The sequence below is a fragment of the Eubalaena glacialis genome, chromosome 13, assembly GCF_028564815.1.
Source record: "Eubalaena glacialis isolate mEubGla1 chromosome 13, mEubGla1.1.hap2.+ XY, whole genome shotgun sequence".
NCBI classification, from domain to species: Eukaryota; Metazoa; Chordata; class Mammalia; order Artiodactyla; family Balaenidae; genus Eubalaena; species Eubalaena glacialis.
In genome coordinates, this window is record NC_083728.1 from 8,669,565 (window position 1) to 8,690,336 (window position 20,772).

At 41.4% G+C, this 20,772-nt stretch overlaps 1 protein-coding gene across 8 annotated transcripts in view; it reads left to right on the forward strand.

The window, feature by feature from the left end:
• The window catches only part of BCAS1 (brain enriched myelin associated protein 1), a 159,232-nt gene that overhangs the window by 78,403 nt on the left and 60,057 nt on the right, over positions 1-20,772 (forward strand). For 7 of the 8 annotated variants that reach the window (XM_061207791.1, XM_061207795.1, XM_061207793.1 and 4 more), the window contains exon 4: positions 12,858-13,429. In XM_061207791.1, coding sequence (XP_061063774.1) covers positions 12,858-13,429 — 572 coding nt within the window. The remainder of the gene's footprint in view (positions 1-12,857; positions 13,430-20,772) is intronic. The other variant, XM_061207796.1, reaches the window with a different exon arrangement.

Here is a 20,772-nt window from a genome sequence, read left to right on the forward strand (position 1 = left end):
TTCTGTTTTAACTTGTTTGGGAACATTTTTGTCCCTGCCGTGGCTGACACTCAGGGCACAGCTTTCCGTTCCAGGGCGCAGACCGTCTGGGTGCCTGAACTTCCATGCAGCTGTCAAGTAACACACAACCTGCTCTGCCTCTCTGGACCAAGAAGACAACCAGCACACTCCTCTCTAAAGATAGAAGCATCCACATGGTTCCTGCAGCTTGAGCGATGTGAACCTGTCCCTCTCTTGAAGGGAAGACCAAGAGAGCCAGGGAGAGACCAAGGGAAAACATAAAAAAACGGCAAGAAGAGAAACAGTATCGTCCTGTGACAACTGCATGTCATCTCATTTCCCCAGGGTGCATTTTCACCAGATCTGGAAATGGAATAAACACACCCACTTGCCAACAACTTTTCAGTTAACAAAAATAAAAATAATAAATCAGTGAGACCAAATAAATGGCAAGGTGCCCTCCAAATTGCTAGAAGTTTAACAATTGAAACAACATATTAGTGGGTGAGATCTGATATATGCAAACATACCTCAAAGACCAAATACTTCTGGGAATGAGAGCAGGGAAACATAAGCAGAGTCTGGCTCCATGTGTCAGTACAAAAGCTGGGATGTGTATCAGTGATTCTCAGAGTGGTCCCTGGACCAGCATCATCCCGTCACCTCAAACTAGTTGGACCTGCAGCCGAGCTCAGACCTCCAGAATCCAGTGCTGTGGGTGGGGCTGGCCCTCTATTCTCACAAGCCTTCCTGGAGATTCTGACAGTCCCCCAGAAGTGAGGACCACTGCATCTGAGAACTGGCACGAGATGTGGAGGCTGCAGGAAACTGGAAACTCTCCCTGTCTCAGCCCTTGGCCTGGCTGCCCTATGAGAATCCCTCAGCAGATAAGAGGATATTTCAGTGAAAGCCCCATTTTAAGATTTGCAAATGAAATTCCCCAATTCAGAAACATCTAAACATTCTGCTGGCCCAACACCAAGCTGTCAGTGGATCTCATATTTGCCAACCTCTGATTCTGTAAAGTTTTTCTCCCTAAAGGGCATCTCTCAACAAAGCCTTTTTTAATCATCATCATTGCCATCAGGTTATCCCAGCCTGAAACAATTAAACATTTAAATCCTACAGCCAACTCCGAGTGTGCTGGCTTGACCTCTGGGCTCACCGGGCATCCTGCCCATGGTGATGGGATCCCATGTGAGTTTCCCACAGGGAGGGACCAAGTGGGCGGGAGGTCACCTGTGACCCGTCCCCTTGGCAGCTCTATTGTCTTTAACCAATAAGCTGCCTGTGGTTAATTCATGAGTCCTTTTTAGAATGACCTCTGGGAGGTACAGGGATTCCAAGTGACTTAAAAAGTTTGAGTTTCTGAGTTTGCTGAGCAAAGGGTCAGACTCTGGAATATGGAGGTGCCCCAGAGGTCATGCCCCTCACTCCAGGATGCAGGACCCACTTGGCCTGGCAACTCCTCCAATCAGAGCTGCACCTTGTTACTTACAGAGCCTGCCATCACCACTGGGCAGCCCCAGGCAAACCGGAAGCAGGTCAAACATTCCTCCAGTTGGCTTTAAATCCCATCTCTCTTTTCTAGACCTCTCCTTTCCCTTTATTTTTTCTTTTCATTACTTTACATTTTTAAGTGACCTGGGAGGTATACCTAGCAAACATTCTCAACAGTCTACATAATAAGATAGGACAGGGAACACCTTCCCACGCCCAACTCTGATCGCTCCCCAACCTCCATCCCCAAATTCCCTTTCTTAGAGGCCAGAACTCTTTACAGTTTCTTGTGGCCAGAGGTATTCCACATGTGTATATTTTTAAATCCTCCCCTCTACCTCTTGACACCATTAAAAAAACAAATGGGAACATACTATTACAGACCGTTGGACGTGGCTTTTTTTCACTTACTGTATGTCTTGGAGAATGTTAATGCCTGTGGAGCAATTCACTGTGTGGACAAATGATCATTTATTTAACCAGCTCCCTATTGATAAGCCATTAGGGTGTTTCTACTATTTTGCCACCACAGCAATAGTCCAGCAGACGATGTGTATCTGTTATATGTATCTTTGTGGCTCTGTGCGATTGTATTTATAGGGTAACATTCCAGAAGTAGAAATTAGAGCTCCCAGAGTGTGTGAATTTTTAAATATTGATATATATTACTGAATTATCCTCCAAAGAGACAGCCAAATTACGCCCCCACCCACAAGAGATGCAGCCATTCTTTCTCATACTTTCTCCACTGCCGGTTACTGAATGTTTCCCTTTTTACCAAGTTGATAGGAGGAGAGCTAAGTCTCATAATTTTATTTTGCTTATATTTTACTATTCATAAGGTTGCACATCTTTTCATTGGCTTAAAAGCCAACCATCTGTCTTTTCTGTGGAGTCTCTGCTCATGTTTGGTGTTTATCCCCTGCCCAAGAGCCATCCCCTGCTGTGTTGGTGTTTATATAATGTCTTCATTTTCAAAATTGAGATATAATTCATATTCCATAAAATTCACGCTTTTCAAGTGTACAGCGTAGTGATTTTTCGTATATTCACAAGGTAGTGCGACTATCGCCACGATCTGATTCCAGAACATTTTCATCACCTCACAAAGAAGTTCCTTGAGCAGTTAATCTCTAGTTCTCCTCCCCACGCCCCTGGCAACCACTAATCTACTTTCTGTCTCTGTGGATTTGCCTATTCCGGACATTTTATATAAACAGAATCATACAATATGTGGCATTTTGTATTTGGATTCTTTCACTTAGCATAATGTTTTCAATATTCACCCATGTTGTAGCAGGTAGCAGTACTTCATTGTTTTATATGGCTAAATAATACTCCACTGTATGGATATGCCACATTTTGTTTATCCAGTCATCAGCTGATGGACATTTGAGTTGTGTGCAAGTTTTTGTGTGAACATATGTTTTCATTCTCTTGGTTATGTACCTAGGAAGGGAATTACTGGGTCATGTAGCAACTTGATGTCTAACTTTTTAAGGAACTGCAAAGCAGTTGCATCATTTTACATCCCAGCAGGAATGTATGGGGGTTCCGATTTCTCCACATCCTCCTCAACACTGGTTATTGCCTGTCTTTTTGATTATGGCCATCCTAGTGGGTGTGAAGGGGTAACATATTGTGGTTTTGATTGCCTTTCCCTAATGGCTGATGATGTTGAGCATCTTTTTATGCGCTCATTGATCATTTGTATCTCTACTCTGCAGAATATAATGTCTTCTTTTTTTTTTATAAGTTTATTTTATTTTATTTTATTTTTGGCTGCGTTGGGTCTTCGTTGCTGCATGCGGGTTTTTCTCTGGTTTGGCGAGCAGGGGCTACTCTTCATTGCGGTGCGTGGGCTTCTCATTGTGGTGGCTTCTCTTGTTGGGAGCACGGGCTCTAGGCATGTGGGCTTCAGTAGATGCAGCACGCAGGCTCAGTAGTTGTGGCTCACGGTCTCTAGAGCGCAGGCTCAGTAGTTGTGGCGCACAGGCTTAGTTGCTGCACAGCATGTGGGATCTTCTGGATCAGGGCTCGAACCCATGTCTCCTGCATTGGCAGGCGGATTCTTAACTACCGTGCCACCAGGGAAGTCCTATAATGTCTTCTTGATTTGGCTCTTTTCCGCATCCTTCTCCTCTAGCCCCTTGTTTCATATGACTTTCTGGCTAGCTACTCTCAGTGCCCTGGGGCCCCAAGCTAATAACTGTCACTTTTTAGCAGTGTTCTATGTGGCCTGAATTCAACCTACCCCCACCTAGCATCTCCAAAGCTTACCCTTTGTATCCTAAGAGCTGAGGGCACTAATAGAATGTTATATGATTTTCCTGGTAAGTTTTTTTTTTTTTTTTTTTTACCATTTAAAAGGTGTTTAATATTGTAAATATATGTGATCAATGTTCCTGCTGCTTTGCATCACTGCTACCCTTGGGGGTGGGAGCCACTCATCACATTGCTGCTGGAAATATGAATCTCTAGAGCCTCTTTTGGGGAAGTAATCTGGCAGTGTCTATTTTAGAAGTTAAATGCACATTAATTTGTGTGCAGCAATTCTACATCTGTACCTCTATTCCATAGAAATAAAGCACTAGTTTAGGATTTTTGAACATGGAAGTTTTTCCCAATGTTGTTTATAATGGAAATGGAAAAATAAAGGTTTGGAAACTATCAGAATGTTCATTAATTAGGCAATGGCATACATGTCTTTTGGTATATCCATATTAAGGAATATTTTGCAGCTATTGAAAAAAAGATAAGATAGATTTGGATATATTGATTGAGAGGTAGAACTATTGATGTCTTAGTCCATTTGGACTGCTCTAACAAAAATACCATAGACTGGGTGGCTTAAACAATAACCATTTATTTCTCACTGTGCTAGAGGCTGAGAAGTCCAAAATCAGGGTGCCAGCAGATTCTTTGTCTGGTGAGGGACAGGTTCCTGGTTCACAGTCAGCCATCTTTTCACCGTGTCCTCACATGGTGGAGGAAGCAAGAGCTCTTTAGTGCCTCCTTTCTAAGGGCACTAATCCCATTCATGAGGGCTCCACCCTCATGACCTAATTACCTCCCAAAGCCCCCACCTCCTAATACCATGACAGTGGAGGTTAAGATTCAGCTTATGAACTTTGGCGGGGGGGGGGGGCAGACACAAACATTTAATCCATAACAGTGATATATAAAAGCAATCAAAAACAATATCCAAATACCGTATGCTAACACATATATATGGAATCTTAAAAAAAAAAAAAAAAAAAAAAGGTTCTGATGAACCTTGGGGCAGGACAGGATTAAAGACGCAGACGTAGAGAATGGACTTGAGGACACGAGGAGGGGGAAGGGTAAGCTGGGACGAAGTGAGAGGGTGGCATGGACATATATACACTACCAAATGCAAAATAGATAGCTAGTGGGAAGCAGCCGCATAGCACAGGGAGATCAGCTCGGTGCTTTGTGACCACCTAGAGGGGTGGGATAGGGAGGGTGGGAGGGAGACGCAAGAGGGAGGGGATATGGGGATATATGTATATGTATAGCTGATTCACTTTGTTATAAAGCAGAAACTAACACACCATTATAAAGCAATTACACTCCAATAAAGATGTTAAAAAAACAAACAAACAAACAAATCTAACATAATCCTATTTTTATAAAAACCAACCAGGATATGTGTACATGTATCTGGGAGGCTTGTATGTATTTGTCTGAGCATGAACAAAGTTTGATAAGCCACCCCGGGTTGCAGATGTTCATTATACTGCAATGAGGGTAGAGGGTAGAGACAGGGAAAGGAAAGGGTTGAAAGATTAATCATATGGGAGGTAAACGCATGTTAAATGTGTATTATTATCAAACTGAGAAAAAATCAAACATCTGATGTGTCTTTGAGTGAAATATTTGCTCATGTTGGAGCAAAGCCTGGTTCTACAGTTAAATTATCTTTGTATGTTCCAGACTTTTACAGGCATATGAATGATAGGAAATGTGTGAGTAAAGAGGAGAGGAAAAATCGTAAGTCACTGGTGTAGTCTTGCCCCACAGTGACTAACAGTCACTGCTGACTTTAGAGGATGCTTTCGGGAGAGCGTGGGGTGAGTTACCTTCTGCCCACATAATGTTTGAACCCAGCATTTTCATCACCAAATGTTTAGACACATTGTATCCAGCTGACAGTTGAGAATTCTTCCCTCCTGCCCCCCAAACCCATTCCTTTCTTTTATTTATGCTAGAATCTCTTGGAGAAGATAACCTGGCTTTTTAATATTGAGATGGAGAGCGTGAAATCTGATCATTCAGTGAAGTTTTCAAATCTAACATCTCCCTCCAAGCCATAGGCAGCTGCCACGTGAATCCTTATTTCAAGACCTTTAAAACAACAAATGCATTTACACAACACAGAAAGCCACAGTTGTTTGAAGTGTCATTTGACTCCTGCAGGCTGACCGCAAAAAGGTCATTTTTGCAAAACTTTTTGAGGTCTTCATCAGTCTTCCCTAGGACCTATTGTAATCCTTTGATATTCAGCTACAGTTCTCTTTTGAAGAATTTAGTGTGTCATCATCTACTTTCCCTTCTATTTTTCCTTCTTCTTTGGCGAACTACTTTAACTCTGCCAGATCCTCATCCAACAATAACCATGTGTGTGATCTTTATATGACTATGAACTCTTCCATCTTTTGCAAGATTTGCAATTTCCCTTTACAATTAGTATGCATTGTATTTCCTCTTTATTTAGCTTTTATCCTGACTGACCACCATATTGACACTTGTGACAGTGTCGCATAGGAAGGGATGTCTGAGTGGGGAATCGTAAGTGGACACTTCATTTGTGGATAAAATTATGATGACAGTTTCTGTTTTCCTCTTTAACCTTAAGAACTAGGAATGTTTAGATAATGAATTCTTAAAAGAAGTCCAAAATAAGTTTAGCCATTTTAAAATGAAAGTGGCAGGGAGGGGAAACATATGGGTAAGGGATTAAGAGATACAAACTACTTTGTATAAAATATATAAACAAAAGCATGTATTGTACAGCACAAGGAGATATAGCCATTGTTTTGTAATAACTTTAAATGGAGTATAAGCTATAAAAATATTGAATCATTATGTTGTACACCTGAGGCCAATATAATGTAAATCAACTATACTTCAATAAAAAATGTACATAAAAGTTAAGAAAAAAGAACTCCATCTCTGCCACCACCATTATTACTTGGGTTGCTATTTTTGCCGCTGTTAAAATCATGGCTGCTGAGCACCTGCTATGCCCCTGGCTCTTCTCCCTGCCTTACCGTGTTCCCTGACTTAATCCTACTATATGCCAAGCACTGCTGGGGGCACTGGGGATGCAGCTGTAATCAAAACAGACCAAGTCTGTCCATTCAGGGCTTACGTTCTACTGGGGAAGAAACAAGTAAATGATGAATTAATGAGATCATTTCAGAGACCAGTGAATGCTCTGCAAAATCCATGGAGTGAATGGGGTGAGTGGGAGGGGTTACTTTAGAGAGGGTGGTCTAGGAAGGCCTGACCTGGGGCCTGAATGATCATGAGGTAGCCATGGAAGATCTTAGGGGAAGTGTTCCCAGGTGGAAAGGACAAGTAGCGCGAAGGGCCTCGGGTGGGACTACAATTGGTGAGCTGAGAGGTGAGAGGAAGCACACAGTATGATCTGAGGTTCTGGTGGGTGTGGTCTACCGTAGAGTTTGTATTACTGAGTCCAAGTTTGTGCTGCATGACAGACCAGTAATTTGAGAGATGAGGCATTGGGGCAAGGAATAGCGACTTTATTCAGAAAGCCAGTAGACCAAGAAGATGGTGGATTAGTGTCCCAAAGAACCATGTTCCCCAAGTTAGAATTCAGGCTTCTTTTATGCTAAAAGGGGGTGTGGCTGGTTGCTGCAGACTTCTTGGTGACAGAATCCTTTGTTCTTGCAGCTGTGCAGGTAGGTCTGGTTATAATGTTCCAATAAGCCCCCACCAAGACAAATGTTATTTTCTGTTCTTCAACTTTCTATCTCTATATGAATGGAAAAGTGTTATACCTTTAAAGGTCAGAGCCCATCTGAGAATGGGCTCTCCTGTATATTTCAGGCTCTAGGCAACATTTTTTATACAAAGATGCAGAGCCAGCATGACTAAGCACAGGCAACAGAGCACAAGGGTTAGAGCTAAAGGGATAGATCCAATATGGAGTCAGGTTTGTTCTCTGTTGTATTTGGACTTGATTTTAATTGTGATGAGGCCCTCTTTGGATAGTTTTATGCAGATTAATGATATGATCTGATTTTTATTTAAAACAAATAAACAAAAATCATACACCAGTGTTGCTGAGATATGAGAAAGCACAGGCTTTTATTCCCCCTTGTGCAGAGTTGGTTTTTTTTTTCCTTGAAAATCCACTAATTCTGTTAACCAAACTTTGTTCCTCTCATCTTTCCTCCCTTGCTCTTCTGTTCTTGCTTCTACTACAATACATTGTTAGGAATTTGAGCTTTGAAATCAAGCAAACGTGTTCAAATCCTGACTCCACCACTTGTGAGCAGGATAATGTTAGAAAAGTGACTTTATTCTCAGAGCCGCAGTGTCCACACCTGTAAAATGGGAGTGATGATAGTCTCTAGCATAGATTTGCTATAATACATAAATAAAATGTATCTTGTTACATACAGCATTTACTATAATGCCTGGCACCTGGGAAACATTCCATGAATATTAGCTATTGTGTTTACAGTTGTACCACGTGAAAATTGTAGCTTTGGCACATGAAAAAAACAAAACAAAAGGTAGCCCTTACTCAGAAGTTCTGAATAGTGTAACACAAACCTTGTGTGTGTATGTATGTGTGTGTCTTAAATATGTGATAGAAATCTGATGAAGCAGTTTGTTTTAACTAAGAATACTTGGTGCTTGGAAAAAGCATTCTTGAAACTTCTCTGGCCCAGGTTCTTAGATTTCTGAAGATAAATGAATTCATATCATTACTATTTTAAAAGTCTTTCCAGAGCACCCAAATTTAGAGGTTAAACCATTGGAATAATTCCTTTCCTTATGCTTCTATTTAGAAAATTAAATAGTAATTGTAGTAATAATATATAAATATAACAAAACAACTAATATTTGTTAAATATCCACCACGTACCTGCCCGTGTTAAGTACCGTGTAGGAAGTATTTCATTTAATCCTCACAGTCACCCTTTGAAGAAGACACTTACTTCCTTGTCCATTTTATAAGAAAATTGAGACGTAGAGATATAAAGTAACTTGTCCAGGTCACATATTTACTATTTTAGAGGTTAAACCCAGGTCCCTCTGATCCACAATCTAAGTACTTAACAATTACGCTAAGATGCCATTCATCTCCATCACATGTCTAGATAAAATGACTTTCTTAGGGCTTCCCTGGTGGTGCAGTGGTTAGGAATCCGTCTGCCAATGCAGGGGACATAGGTTCGAGCCCTGGTCCGGGAAGATCCCACATGCCGTGGAGCAACTAAGCCCGTGCGCTGCAACTACTGAGCCTGCGCTCTAGAGCCCACGAGCCACAACTACGGAGCCCACGTGCTTCAACTACTGAAGCCCACACACCTAGAGCCTGTGCTCTGCAACAAGAGAGGCCACCACAGTGAGAACCCCGCGCACCACAGCGAGGAGTGGCCCCTGCTCGCCACAACTAGAGAAAGCCCGCACACAGCAGCAAAGACCCAACGCAGCCAAAAAATAAATAAATTAAAATAAAAAAGACTTTCTTAAAACACACACATACACACACACTACAAAATATCTTTTCTGCATTAAGGAGATCAAAATTTTCAACTCTCCTAAATATTTGGGAGCTACCATTTGCATTCTTACTTGATTTCTTTTTATCTTCCTTAAACTCTTACACATTTTTTTCATGGAAAGTAAAATCTCTTTGGTATGTCATCTGTTTGTCTGCTTTATGAGAAAACTTTTTATTGAAACCAGATTCCAGATGGGCTTCTCCCAAGATTTTTCATAGGAACGGAAAGCTTAGTTCCAGTCATCTAGAAGGAACTTTTTATTCTTTCCATAATAATGTGAGGAAGGCTTGTAAATTATCCCCATCTTTGCAAGAATATAAAACCTGGAACTCCAGTGGGTTTTCTTCCTACTCATTCACACAGATTGGGGGGTGTGTGTGTGTGTGTGTGTGTGTGTAAGTTAATGTTTCAGAACATAATTTATTTGTTTTTTAATGCTTATCTAAGGTCTCAAATGACTGTAATCTCTTTGCCCACGTGGATTTTTTTCCTTCACTTTTACTGAGAAAACAAAGTGTTGGTGGGTATTTTTTTGTTTCTATCCAGCTTCTTAGAACTCGCTTTCTCCCATTTCATTTTCTTTCCCCTCCTTCATCCCATATTAAATGCCTCCTAGACATATTTGAAGAGCCCGGAGACCACTTCTCAAGGAGAGGATTGATTGCTATTAATTAACAGGTGAAATAGGTACTGACCAATTCCCTGAAATTCTCTCCAAGTCACTGAGTATGTACTTAATTTGAACTGGCATAAGTGGAAAAAAAAAAAAAAAAAAAAGACTTGCTGGCTATGGCTATGTAATTGTAAACCAGCTTCAGGGACAGCTGGATTCAGGTGTCCAAATGCTACCATGGATCTCTTGGCTCTGCTTTCATCTATGTTAGTTCTCAGGCAAGCACTCTGAAAGGTGACAGCCAAGGCCACCAGCTCCAGATGTACCTCCTACTGGTTTGCCAACCCAGGCACAAAGATTTGTAACTCTGTTCTAGTAGGTTCAGCAAAAATCGCAAGATTGATTTTTGTTAGTCTAGCTTAGGTCATGTGCCCACCTAGGAGGTGAGCATTTTAGCAAGGGAAATAGAAGCTCCAGATGATGGACTTGGATATACACTCACCCAAGTTTGGGGGGCAGAGCTTCATGGAAATGGGTTGTCCCATCTAAGAGGTCCTAGTTCTTACAAGTTATCAAAAACACTTTACCCATTCTCTGATATCAAGAGTTATGGTTTGTATCTGCTGTAACTCTTCATGCATTGAAGTCTAGTTTAGATACCTGGATGTAAGGAATGGATCCTTTATTGAAGCAATATATTGGCACTTTTTTAGAAGTCTGTCCATGGGAAGATTTTTTTCAAAGACTTTTTCTCTGACTGTAACACTCTTACTTACCACTAGCTCCTTGTTTTCCCGCCAGAGAGTAAGGAAGACTAGAGGAGATCAGTGGATGTTCTTGGCATTTTGAAAAGCCCTTCCTTGTTTTGAATCTTAGTCTCTCCCTTTTTTGTCAACTGCTTCCTCTTTTCCTGGCATGGAGCATCCCCACAATTCATTTATATTCACTCTGACAGTTCAACTGCCTGAGTTGCTTATTTGGCATCTTGACACATCCATCCATCACTTCTTTATTCCCACTCTCTCCCTCCCTCTTCCTTTCTGAGTATAACAGTTACCACGATTACGAATTCCAGGACCACAAGAAAAATGGTTAAGAGCCAAAGGATATATCCAGTGTTCACAAAGGGTCTGAGTTTATGAGGAACCCCTAGTGCATGTCACTGGTCTTCCGTACCATTTCTTCTCCGCTCCTCAAAGCTTAAAGAGGAGACCACCACTCTGCACAGGGATCCAGAGCCCTCTCTCCCTCTCTCCCTCTCTCCCTCCCTCTCTCTCTCCTTTACTGTTTGTTCTTGACTTTAGACACTGTGAGATACTAGAGTTTGGCAAAAATAATTGCTAATGGTTGTGTGTACTTCTTACTACCTACGAGCAATGTGAGAAGAGCTAAAGAAGCCTCGGTTCTCTTCTTTCTCTTTCTATCTTCCTGCAAACAGATATTAAGAAGTGGTTGACTACAGACTACACAGTCACAGTATCTGTCAGTTACTAGGCAGCTACTATGGAAAAGGCAGGATTCTTGATCCTTTGCATGAGTTTTCTCCTTTAAACATCAGAACAACCCTGCAAGGGAGCTTCTATTTTCCCCATTGTACAAATGAGAAAATTCAAAGAGTTTTAGTGACTTGCCCAAGGTCACACAGCTTAACGGTAGAGAATCTTGATCTTTAACTGTGATTTCCAATTTTGTAGTGTATCTTTTTTCCTTAATATTGCACTGCTTTAGAAAAGGGCCCTCGAAAAGGATGCAGTTCTGTTAGGTCGATGCAGAGTTCAAAACAGAAACAGGTGGATTCTGGAAACAGCGCCCCTCCCTGGAGGGGGCAGAACCTGCACCCACAGTCTTGCACAGGTAACACTACACTCTGCTTCCATGTGGCCCAAGGTCTAATCCACTTTCCTGTGTAGACATCTGAACTTCCAGACTTCACAATGGAAACTTTCTAGAATATAAGATAGAGCATGAACTTTGGAGTCAGATTTCTACCCATAACCAGATTCTGCTTGCTGGCCAGCTGTGGGAAGGTGGATCAACCTCTCTGGCTGTCTATTTTCTCACTCATGAATAATGACAATAACTAACGTTCATAACATTTATTGAGCATTTACTATATTCCAGGCACTGTTCGATGTGCTTTAAAAATATTAACTCATGTATAAGCAATGTGTATAATGTATATTATATATGTGGTAAATATAATCAATAGAAATAGTAAAAATAAAAAATATAAATAAATAAATAAATAAATAAGTAAATAAAAATAAATAAAAATATTAACTCATGGAATCTTCATGACAAAATTATGGGTGTAGGTTCTACTATTTGCCTCATTTTACCAGAAAATTGAGGCACAGAAAAGTTAAGTAACTCAGATTCAAATTGACAGTCTGGCCCAGTGGTTCTCGAATGTGAGTTTTGCCCCCAGGGGACATTTGGCAACTTCCGGAGACATTTCTGGTTGTCACCACTAGGGGGTGCTATGGGCATCTGGTGGGTAGAGGCCATGGATGCTGCCGTACACCCTGCAAGGCGCAAGGTGGACCCCTGAACAAAGAATGATATGGCCCCAAACGGCAATAAGTCCCGAGGCTGGGAAACTTGTTCTCCGAACCCCATAACTGCTGTCCTGCCTCCCAGGTGAAATCATGATAATTTGCTTCTCACAGGATTCCCGCGGAGATAAAGAAGATAATTAATGTGTCACTAACACAGCACCTGGTGCGTGCTTTCCAGTAACTTGGCTTTCCTCTTCTCTAATCATCCGTTCCTCTCTCCAGAGAAAAGCAGGGTCAGAAGACACCTTGATAGCTGACTTCTGCTCTGCAGAGGGACCCAGGCACAGCGGAGTCCCAGACTGCATCGCAGCCTCTGTGTAGGAGACGTTGGGAGTCCATTAGCAATCCTTGAATTTCCTCGCTGGGCTGAATGACCGCTGTTTATGTTTGTGTTTACAGTCGATTTGGAAACAAGTGTCCAGGAGGATAATGTGGCCACTTCTTCCCCCAAGACAATGGAGATAAGCGCTGTTGCGGATGCCAACGGGGAGAATCTTGGGAAGGAGGCCAAACCCCAGACACCAGCTGCTAAATCTCGTTTTTTCTTGACACTCTCTCGGCCTGTACCAGGACGTACCGGAGACCAAGCCACGGATTCATCCACTGGACCAGTGAAGCTTGATTTCAGCTCCGATAAAGCTCTAGGGAACAAAGACCCGAGTGAGCCCATGGCACTTCCGGTGGCAGCTGCTCTGGGGTGCGACCCAGATAAAACCCCCGTGCAGACCCCGGCCCAAGCCGAGGGCCTCTCTGCCACTTGGGGACCAGAGTCTCGTCTATCTGAGTCCAGGGGGGCAGCCCCCTCCAAGCCCAAGGACTCCAGCTTCTTTGACAGACTCTTCAAACTGGACAAGGGACGGGACGAGGCCCTCGTGGACCGCCAACAGGAAGCTGAGCGTGCAGAGCATCACCACCCCGCCGCCAAAACTCCTGGATTCTCCACGCAGTCGGACGATGTCCCTGCAGAGAGGGTAAGACAGTCCATTTTGTTCTTAATGCAGGCTCGGGGGGCACTTGTGGGGCAAGATGATTGCACGTGTGTTGCTGTGCCATCACCGAGGGGTCCTGACAAGGTATCAAGCCGTGGATCCCTCTAGAACCAACAGCACATTGCAGCGCGGTGCTCGCCAGTGTTTCTGCGGAAACATTTGTTGGAAGAACAACAACAGCTGTGGCATCTGTTTCATGTAAAAGAAAAGAGGAGGTGAGTCACATACAGATGAATCTGTGCCTCCATTTATCAAAGGCAGAGGCGGACAGGTTGCATTTATGATCAAATGGCATCTGGAGGGAAAAGCATTAGCAGAATAAAAACGGTTCCTAAAAGACTTAAATACCTGCCCGTCTCAGTAGCTGGTTTCATATACAGAATGTTTATGGGCTTTTGTTGGAATGCATTTCACTTCTTACGTTTAATAGCTTGGACTGATCTTTAACTATCTTTTGCACTAAAGTGTGCGTTTAAAGAAAGAGCTTTTACAGCTCTGGGCAGACTCTTTTATGTACAAATTATTTTTCAACAAGCTGGAGTAATACCTTTGTAAAAAACAAGATTTTTTTTTTTTTTTTTTTTTTTTTTTTAAGGAGGCATCTGAACCGGTTGCTTTCTTTCCTGAGCAAAGAAAGGCAAGTCTTTTTGATCTTAAAAAGAGCATTTGATTTTAACCTTGAGAGTTTGTTTGTATTGGGGACCCAGAAAAGAACTCCTTGAATGAAGAAGGAAATAAAAGTAGATACATTGTATTTTAAGGCACTTATTCCCTTAGTTAATGGATTTTTAAACGACAGTATTTTTCAAAATTTGGGAGTAAAGTGCCTCTACTTGAGATTAGACCCAGGAAAAAATGAAATGGGCTGTTTTTTATTATATGGTTGTGTATCGTGGCTGTCAATATATTTGTCTTAATGACAACCAGCTTCCCTGCCAAGTTGCTAATGATAACACTGGCTGTCATTTATTTAGCTTTTACAGTGTGCCAGGCTCTGTTCTAAGCACTGTCCAGATATTATTTTCCTTCAGGAAAATGAGTATCACATTAATCTGAGGTTTTAATGTATCCAGGATGGTGTCAAAAATTATACTGTAAATATTAGACACCAACTGAAAATTCTGGACTGTTAGAATTGAGGAACAGATGATAAGGCTCGTATGTTTAGGCTCATGCTATCAGCATTCTTGTCATTTCTGTAAATTTTTACTCTAAGAACTGATTCTTATATTTTCTTTAAAGAGTTAGAAAAATTGCCCTTTAAATGCCCCCTTCCCCAAATGCAGCAGTTCAGGAGGCAATTGAATAGCTTTCTGTTTAATTCAAAGTGAGCCTTCAAATGTATGCTGGCATCAAATCTTTACTGAGGGTGACACTGCCAGGCACAGGTGAGGCACGGCCACAGTGGTGGACAGGACAGGGTCCCGGTCCTCAGGGAGTTTTTGGTCTAGCGAGAGAAGAGGTACAAAAAACTCACAGTTACAATGCAAGGTGCCCAGTGCTCTGGTGGGGAAGGCCAAGTGTTGGAGAGGATGTCCAGACACAAGGAGAATTAGCCTACCTGGCCCAGGGAACCTTCCATCAAATGTATAAACCTGGAGCCCGAAAGGTCCTTGTCTTGGGGCTATAAACTGGTCATCAATATTCATGAATATTTGAGAAGCTATTTACTACTTTACTTTGAGTGGGGAAACTCTTGTTGCCTTCTTGTTATTGGTCATGGGCTACTAAGGCCATTCCGAGTTTTTGAATAGTCACATGTTTCATTTCCATGGGCATCCAAAGCCAGCCCATTGCTTGAGTTAGGAAAAGACTGAGTTATTTATGGAAAGAGAATGAAGGACTGAGCTTTACCCGTCTTGGGATAGGTGTCTGTGATGCATCCAAATCCCCATCCTAATTAAGTAAACCAGTTCAGCCTCTGATAACCGACCCTTGAAAGTATTTAACCTTAAAAACCTAATGTGATCAATCCATTCCTATCCTACGAAGAGGGCAGAAAGTTTTAGAATTGTGCTTTATCAACTCAGTTTTTTTTTTTTAATTGAATGCTCTTTGGGACAGCACCTCAACCGGAGTGGTATGAGCTCCAAAATGAGATTTAATTCACAAGATGGGGTCTGTGTTGGGAACATGGCAGGTATTTAATATAGTCAAGCCTGTGGGCAATATTTTGAAGTTATAGTTAGTAACCTCTCAGAAAATCTAAAAATTGTCACTTATCTTCCTTTTGGAGTAAGTGAATTTGTTTCCCTAGATTCACCCATGAAATTTGCATGTGTTTGTTCCACTACAGATTTCCATTTTTGGTTGGTTGTATCATTGGAATTTGAAATATGGAGTGTTCACTCTGCCCTACGTGCTTATAAAACATGGAAAAGTTATGAAATAGCCACTCATTTCTCCTCCAGTCTGTAAACTTGTGGATATTCAAATACATATATCTGCAAAGGTTTTCAACAACAACAAAGGCAAAACGGCCTTCTGATTGTTAAGATTTCTGTTCTGATCCCTGGCTGCACAGTCTGTATTTGGGGGAAAAATCAATTGTCCTGGAAGTGTAATGAAAGAGTCCAGCCCTCAGAAAGTAACAGGAATAAAACTTCTCAATCAATGGCTTTCTTGGTGGGAGTAGCATACTATGCATAAGTGGCTGTCAATGTATCGATTCAGAATTCTTAGGGTAAATTACGCCTTGGGCTCAGCAGTGTCAGCTGTCTCTCCTCTCCCACCCACTCAATCCTCCCCCCACCTCACCCGGTTTCACTGTGTGTCTCTTACTGGATTGGAATTCCAACCACAAACCAACAGAGCTGTGAATTGGGAGAAAGATGCCACCATTTCATTCTGGGGGAAACACACAAATCTGTGTTTTCAGAACGACAATCTTATTTTTGTGCCTTATAAAACTACATTCAGAGCATAGCATAATTAAAACAAGGCCAGAATTCATGAACAAATGAAGCATTTACTACATAGGCCAAAGAAAAGATAAATTATATGCCTGAAAGGTTTCACTGAGCTGTGATTCACACAAACCAATGTGTTGGCAGGGATGAGGTGGGTTTTTTTGTAATTTTTCTCTCACCCCAGCAATTGAACCAGAGCTATAAGATACGCATTTAAGAGATTCAGCCCTCTCAAAATTGATCACATCATGAAAACTTGATCTTTAGTGGTTAAAACAACAACAACAACAACACTAAATTTCTGTTGTCACTGGTAATTCCAGAAGTGTCTTTGTGTTGGGGGTAGGGGTGCTTTAAGTGTTGCCAAGCACAGATTCAGGAGATTTAAACAAGAATCTCCCTTTTCTTTTAAAAGTTTAATTAAATTCTGTGTTATTTAAACACCAACCTTGTGCAAGGCACTTAAAAGATAAATTATGGTCCTAGACCTTCAAAGATCATATAATCTAGTAAGAGACACACTATTTTTTTTTAAATCGGATGGTATTTGCCTGTTTTCAATTCACTCTTTTTTTAAATTAATTTATTTGTTTATTTTATTTTTGGCTGTGTTGGGTCTTCGTTGCTGCGCGCGGGCTTTCTCTAGTTGCAGCGAGCGGGGGCTACTCTTCGTTGCGCTGCGCGGGCTTCTCATTGCGGTGGCTTCTCTTGTCGCGGAGCACGGGCTCTAGGTGCGCGGGCTTCAGTAGTTGTGGCTCACGGGCTCAGTAGTTGTGGCTCGCAAGCTCTAGAGTGCAGGCTCAGTAGTTGTGGAGCATGGGCTTAGCTGCTCCGCGGCATGTGGGATCTTCCCGGACCAGGGCTCAAACCCGTGTGCCCTGCATTGGCAGGCGGATTCTTAACCACTGCGCCACTAGGGAAGTCCTGAGACACACATTTTTAAGGGAGGTTGTGATAAGTGCATTGATCCTCAAATTCATTCAGGCTACGGATTTTTAGAGAAGTACCCAGTGTTTTGCTTCCTCCTCTTCTTTTCTCTCTTGAACACACTCCATTCAGGCTTTGTCCTCCATAAAACCTGCTCCTGTCAAAGCTGCCACAATGTCACACCTCCTCCCACCCCTAACCTCAGCTGCCAAACTGAGTACGTCTCCATCCTTATCCTGCCCTATTTGTGGGTCATATCTGACACAGCCCACCATCCCTTCCTTCTTGAAGCAGCATCCTCACTTGGTTTGCAGGTTCCCCACCTCCCTGGTTGCTCTTCCTTAATCTCTCATGCTGAGTCTTACCCTCTAAACGTCGGAGTCCCCAGCGTTCAGTTCTTGGATGTCTTTGTCTTTAACTACACTTCCTTCCTTGCAGATCTCCTCCAGTCCCAAGGGTTAAATATAGCCATCTGCTGACAAGTCCCAGATTGATGTCTCTAGCCTAGATCTACCCCTGAAGTCCAGACTTGAGTATCTAGCTGCCTCTGCTACCTGTCTATTTGGATTTCTACACCGCTATTTGAACGTTCGCTGGACATCTGGACCTCGATAGGTCCAAAACTGAACTCTTCATTCACACTCAACACCACCACCACCGACAACATACCCACTTGTTTAATCCACAGGCTTCTCATCTCAGTTACTGGCAACTCCATCCTACCACTGCTCTTTAGTGGTAGAACTGGAATGAAAGAACCAAGATCTCTACAGTCCTTTTCTACATGGTATAAAGGAGTGAATTAGAACATAAACATTGCAGTCAAGTAGCCTAGGTTTCAACTCTGTGTCTGTCACCTACTGGCTGTGTGACCTTGGGCAAGTTACTTAACCACTCTGAGCCTCAGTTTCTTCATCTGTAAAATGGGGATAATAATAATATCAAGCACATTTTCACATTATTCACACTTGTGAAAATTAAATAAGTCATGTAAAGTACTTAACACAGAGCTATTGCATTTTGAGAAATATTATCAGTATCACGGTTTTTCTCCCCCTTACTTCACATTTTAGTCTTTTTACCCTTCCCTTCCATAGTCTTCAACCAAAACCTGCAGAGATAGCACAATTGAATCAAATTTGAAAGCTACATAACCAAAGGCATAAGTCCTAATTTGGGTTAAAAAAAAGATGCAGGAGTTGTAAAATTATTTTTAGAAATAATAGAATTTAAATGCCCATACCCGCAAGCCCCAGTTTCTTTGTCTGACATTCAAGGGTCTCTACCAGCTTTCCTTTGTCTGTTTTTCTAACTGTATTTTCCCCTATTCCCCTGAATTTATCTGGTCAGAATGGCCAACATATGACCTGTGCAGATGCCACCTGCTCCCCAGGATTTTCTCTGCCTGTATCTCCTTCTCTCTCTGTTTATTAGAAATCTACTTCACCTTCAAGTGCCAAGTTCTCCATGAAGCTGACCAGATGTCCCCACTCCTGGCTGGTTTCTGATGACATGAATCCCTCTAGTTTTTTGGGTTTTTTTTTTTTTTGGTATTCTATATGTTACGTGAAATTCTGTGATAATATCACTTTGAAGGAATCATCTCACTGAAAGATCAAAACTTCAAGGGAATTTTTGTATCTTTACCATTTTACGGATGAAGAAATCAAAGCTTTAGAGAAACCAAGTCACTCACTCCAAGTTACTCAGCTAAAAAAGAATTGTCCGTCTCCAAAGCCCATACTTCTCATGCTCAATATTATGTTTTTACCAATTATTTGAAACTGCAATAATGTTGCAACTATGAAAAATTGAATAATGATGTGAGGAAGTGCTTTTCAAAAATTTTAGTACATGCAATATTGGAAATATCAAGTTAATCTCAAATCAAAAAGAAAAAAATCCCCTCATTCCAGCATTTGAAGGCCAAGTGAATGACAAGGTGTGTTTTTTATTTCATCCTGTTTACCTCTGGCCAGAAGGCCATGACATTTCAACAGGTAAAGAGAACTATCCACGCAAAAGTGTTTGTCAGTAAAGAGGGAAAACCTGTCTTAAATTATACAAGTTATGGAGTAGGCAAGGTTTTCAGCTATAACACTATAATTTTTATGAACTTTATAAATTAGCACTAAGAAACATTTGATGTGAAACGTTTACTGTAGCAGAGGTGCAAGTGTTAGGAGCCTGATTGACACAGGAATGAGTTCAGATTCTACCACTTACTAGCCGTGTGGTAGAGTCAAATAATAACAATTGCCCCAGTTTTTAATAATTGGTTATTCCTCGGCCGTGTAGTTAGCCTTTGTCACACCTTAATGGCTTTGATTCTTATAACAACACAACAAGGTAGATATTTTTATTGCCATTTAACAAATGAGGAAGCCGGGGCTCAGAGAAGTTAAGTTACTGGCTCAAGGCCACACAGTTAAATTAGTGGCAGAACTGGAATCAAGATCTGGCAGTGACCAAAGCCTGTTACACTCACTCATTTCAAAACCTTGTGTTTTCATTCACAAGAGGAAGGTACTGCCAACCCTAGACGCTATTGCAAGGACAAAAGATGACATGGGCAGTCAGTAGTAATGATGCTAAATGAAATAGTATATTTTCTAAATTGTCAGAAACTTAGAAATAAAGAATAATGAAATAGAGCAAATGGTCTTCCAGTATGATGGAGTTTGGATAGTACATCATCTAGGGTACCTTTGGTTGCAAGTAAAGAAAAAAAAAAACTCAATCAATAGTGGCTTCGTTAATGAGGGAAATGTACTATTTCTTGTACATAATAAGAATTCGAGAAGTGGGGTGTTTAGTCTGGTTCAGCATCTTCACAGCCCCAGGATGCATCAGTCTCAGTGCCCTCTGTGTATTGGCTTGGTCAGGCTTAATCCCTTGTGGTTTTTCTTTTTCTTTCTTTCTTTTTTTTTTTTTGTGGTATAGTTGATGTACAATATTATATAAGTTTCGGGTGTACAAGATAGTGATTCACAATTTTTAAAGGTTATACTCCATTTATAGTTATTGTAAAATATTGGCTTTGTGGTTTTAAGAAGGTTGCCATAGTTCCAAGCAGTGTATAGAGTCATAATGTCCTATCAAACGAAATAGGAGTTTCCTAAAATTTACTCATTGGTGAAACCAAGTCACATGTCTGGGTGGAGGTACAATGGGTGGGGGGGTTGGAAAGTTTCTTCAGTAGAAAGCAGGCTCTGCCAGCAAAGAAGATATGTCACAGATAGAAACCAGATATATTATTTTCTATCCAACTTTATGTGAGAAAAACATTAAGTGGATGGAGCTGCTAAAGGCTACTACAGTATCCCCCTATGGTAATTTATTTAAATAAATAGCTCTTTAACTTGACTATGATCCACGGTAAGAAATAGATTTTACATCTTGACCTGATACATATGCATGTACATGAAACAAAGAATTCACCAAATAGTAGTATTCTTACAGCACGTAACACAGGCTGGTTTTCTATTA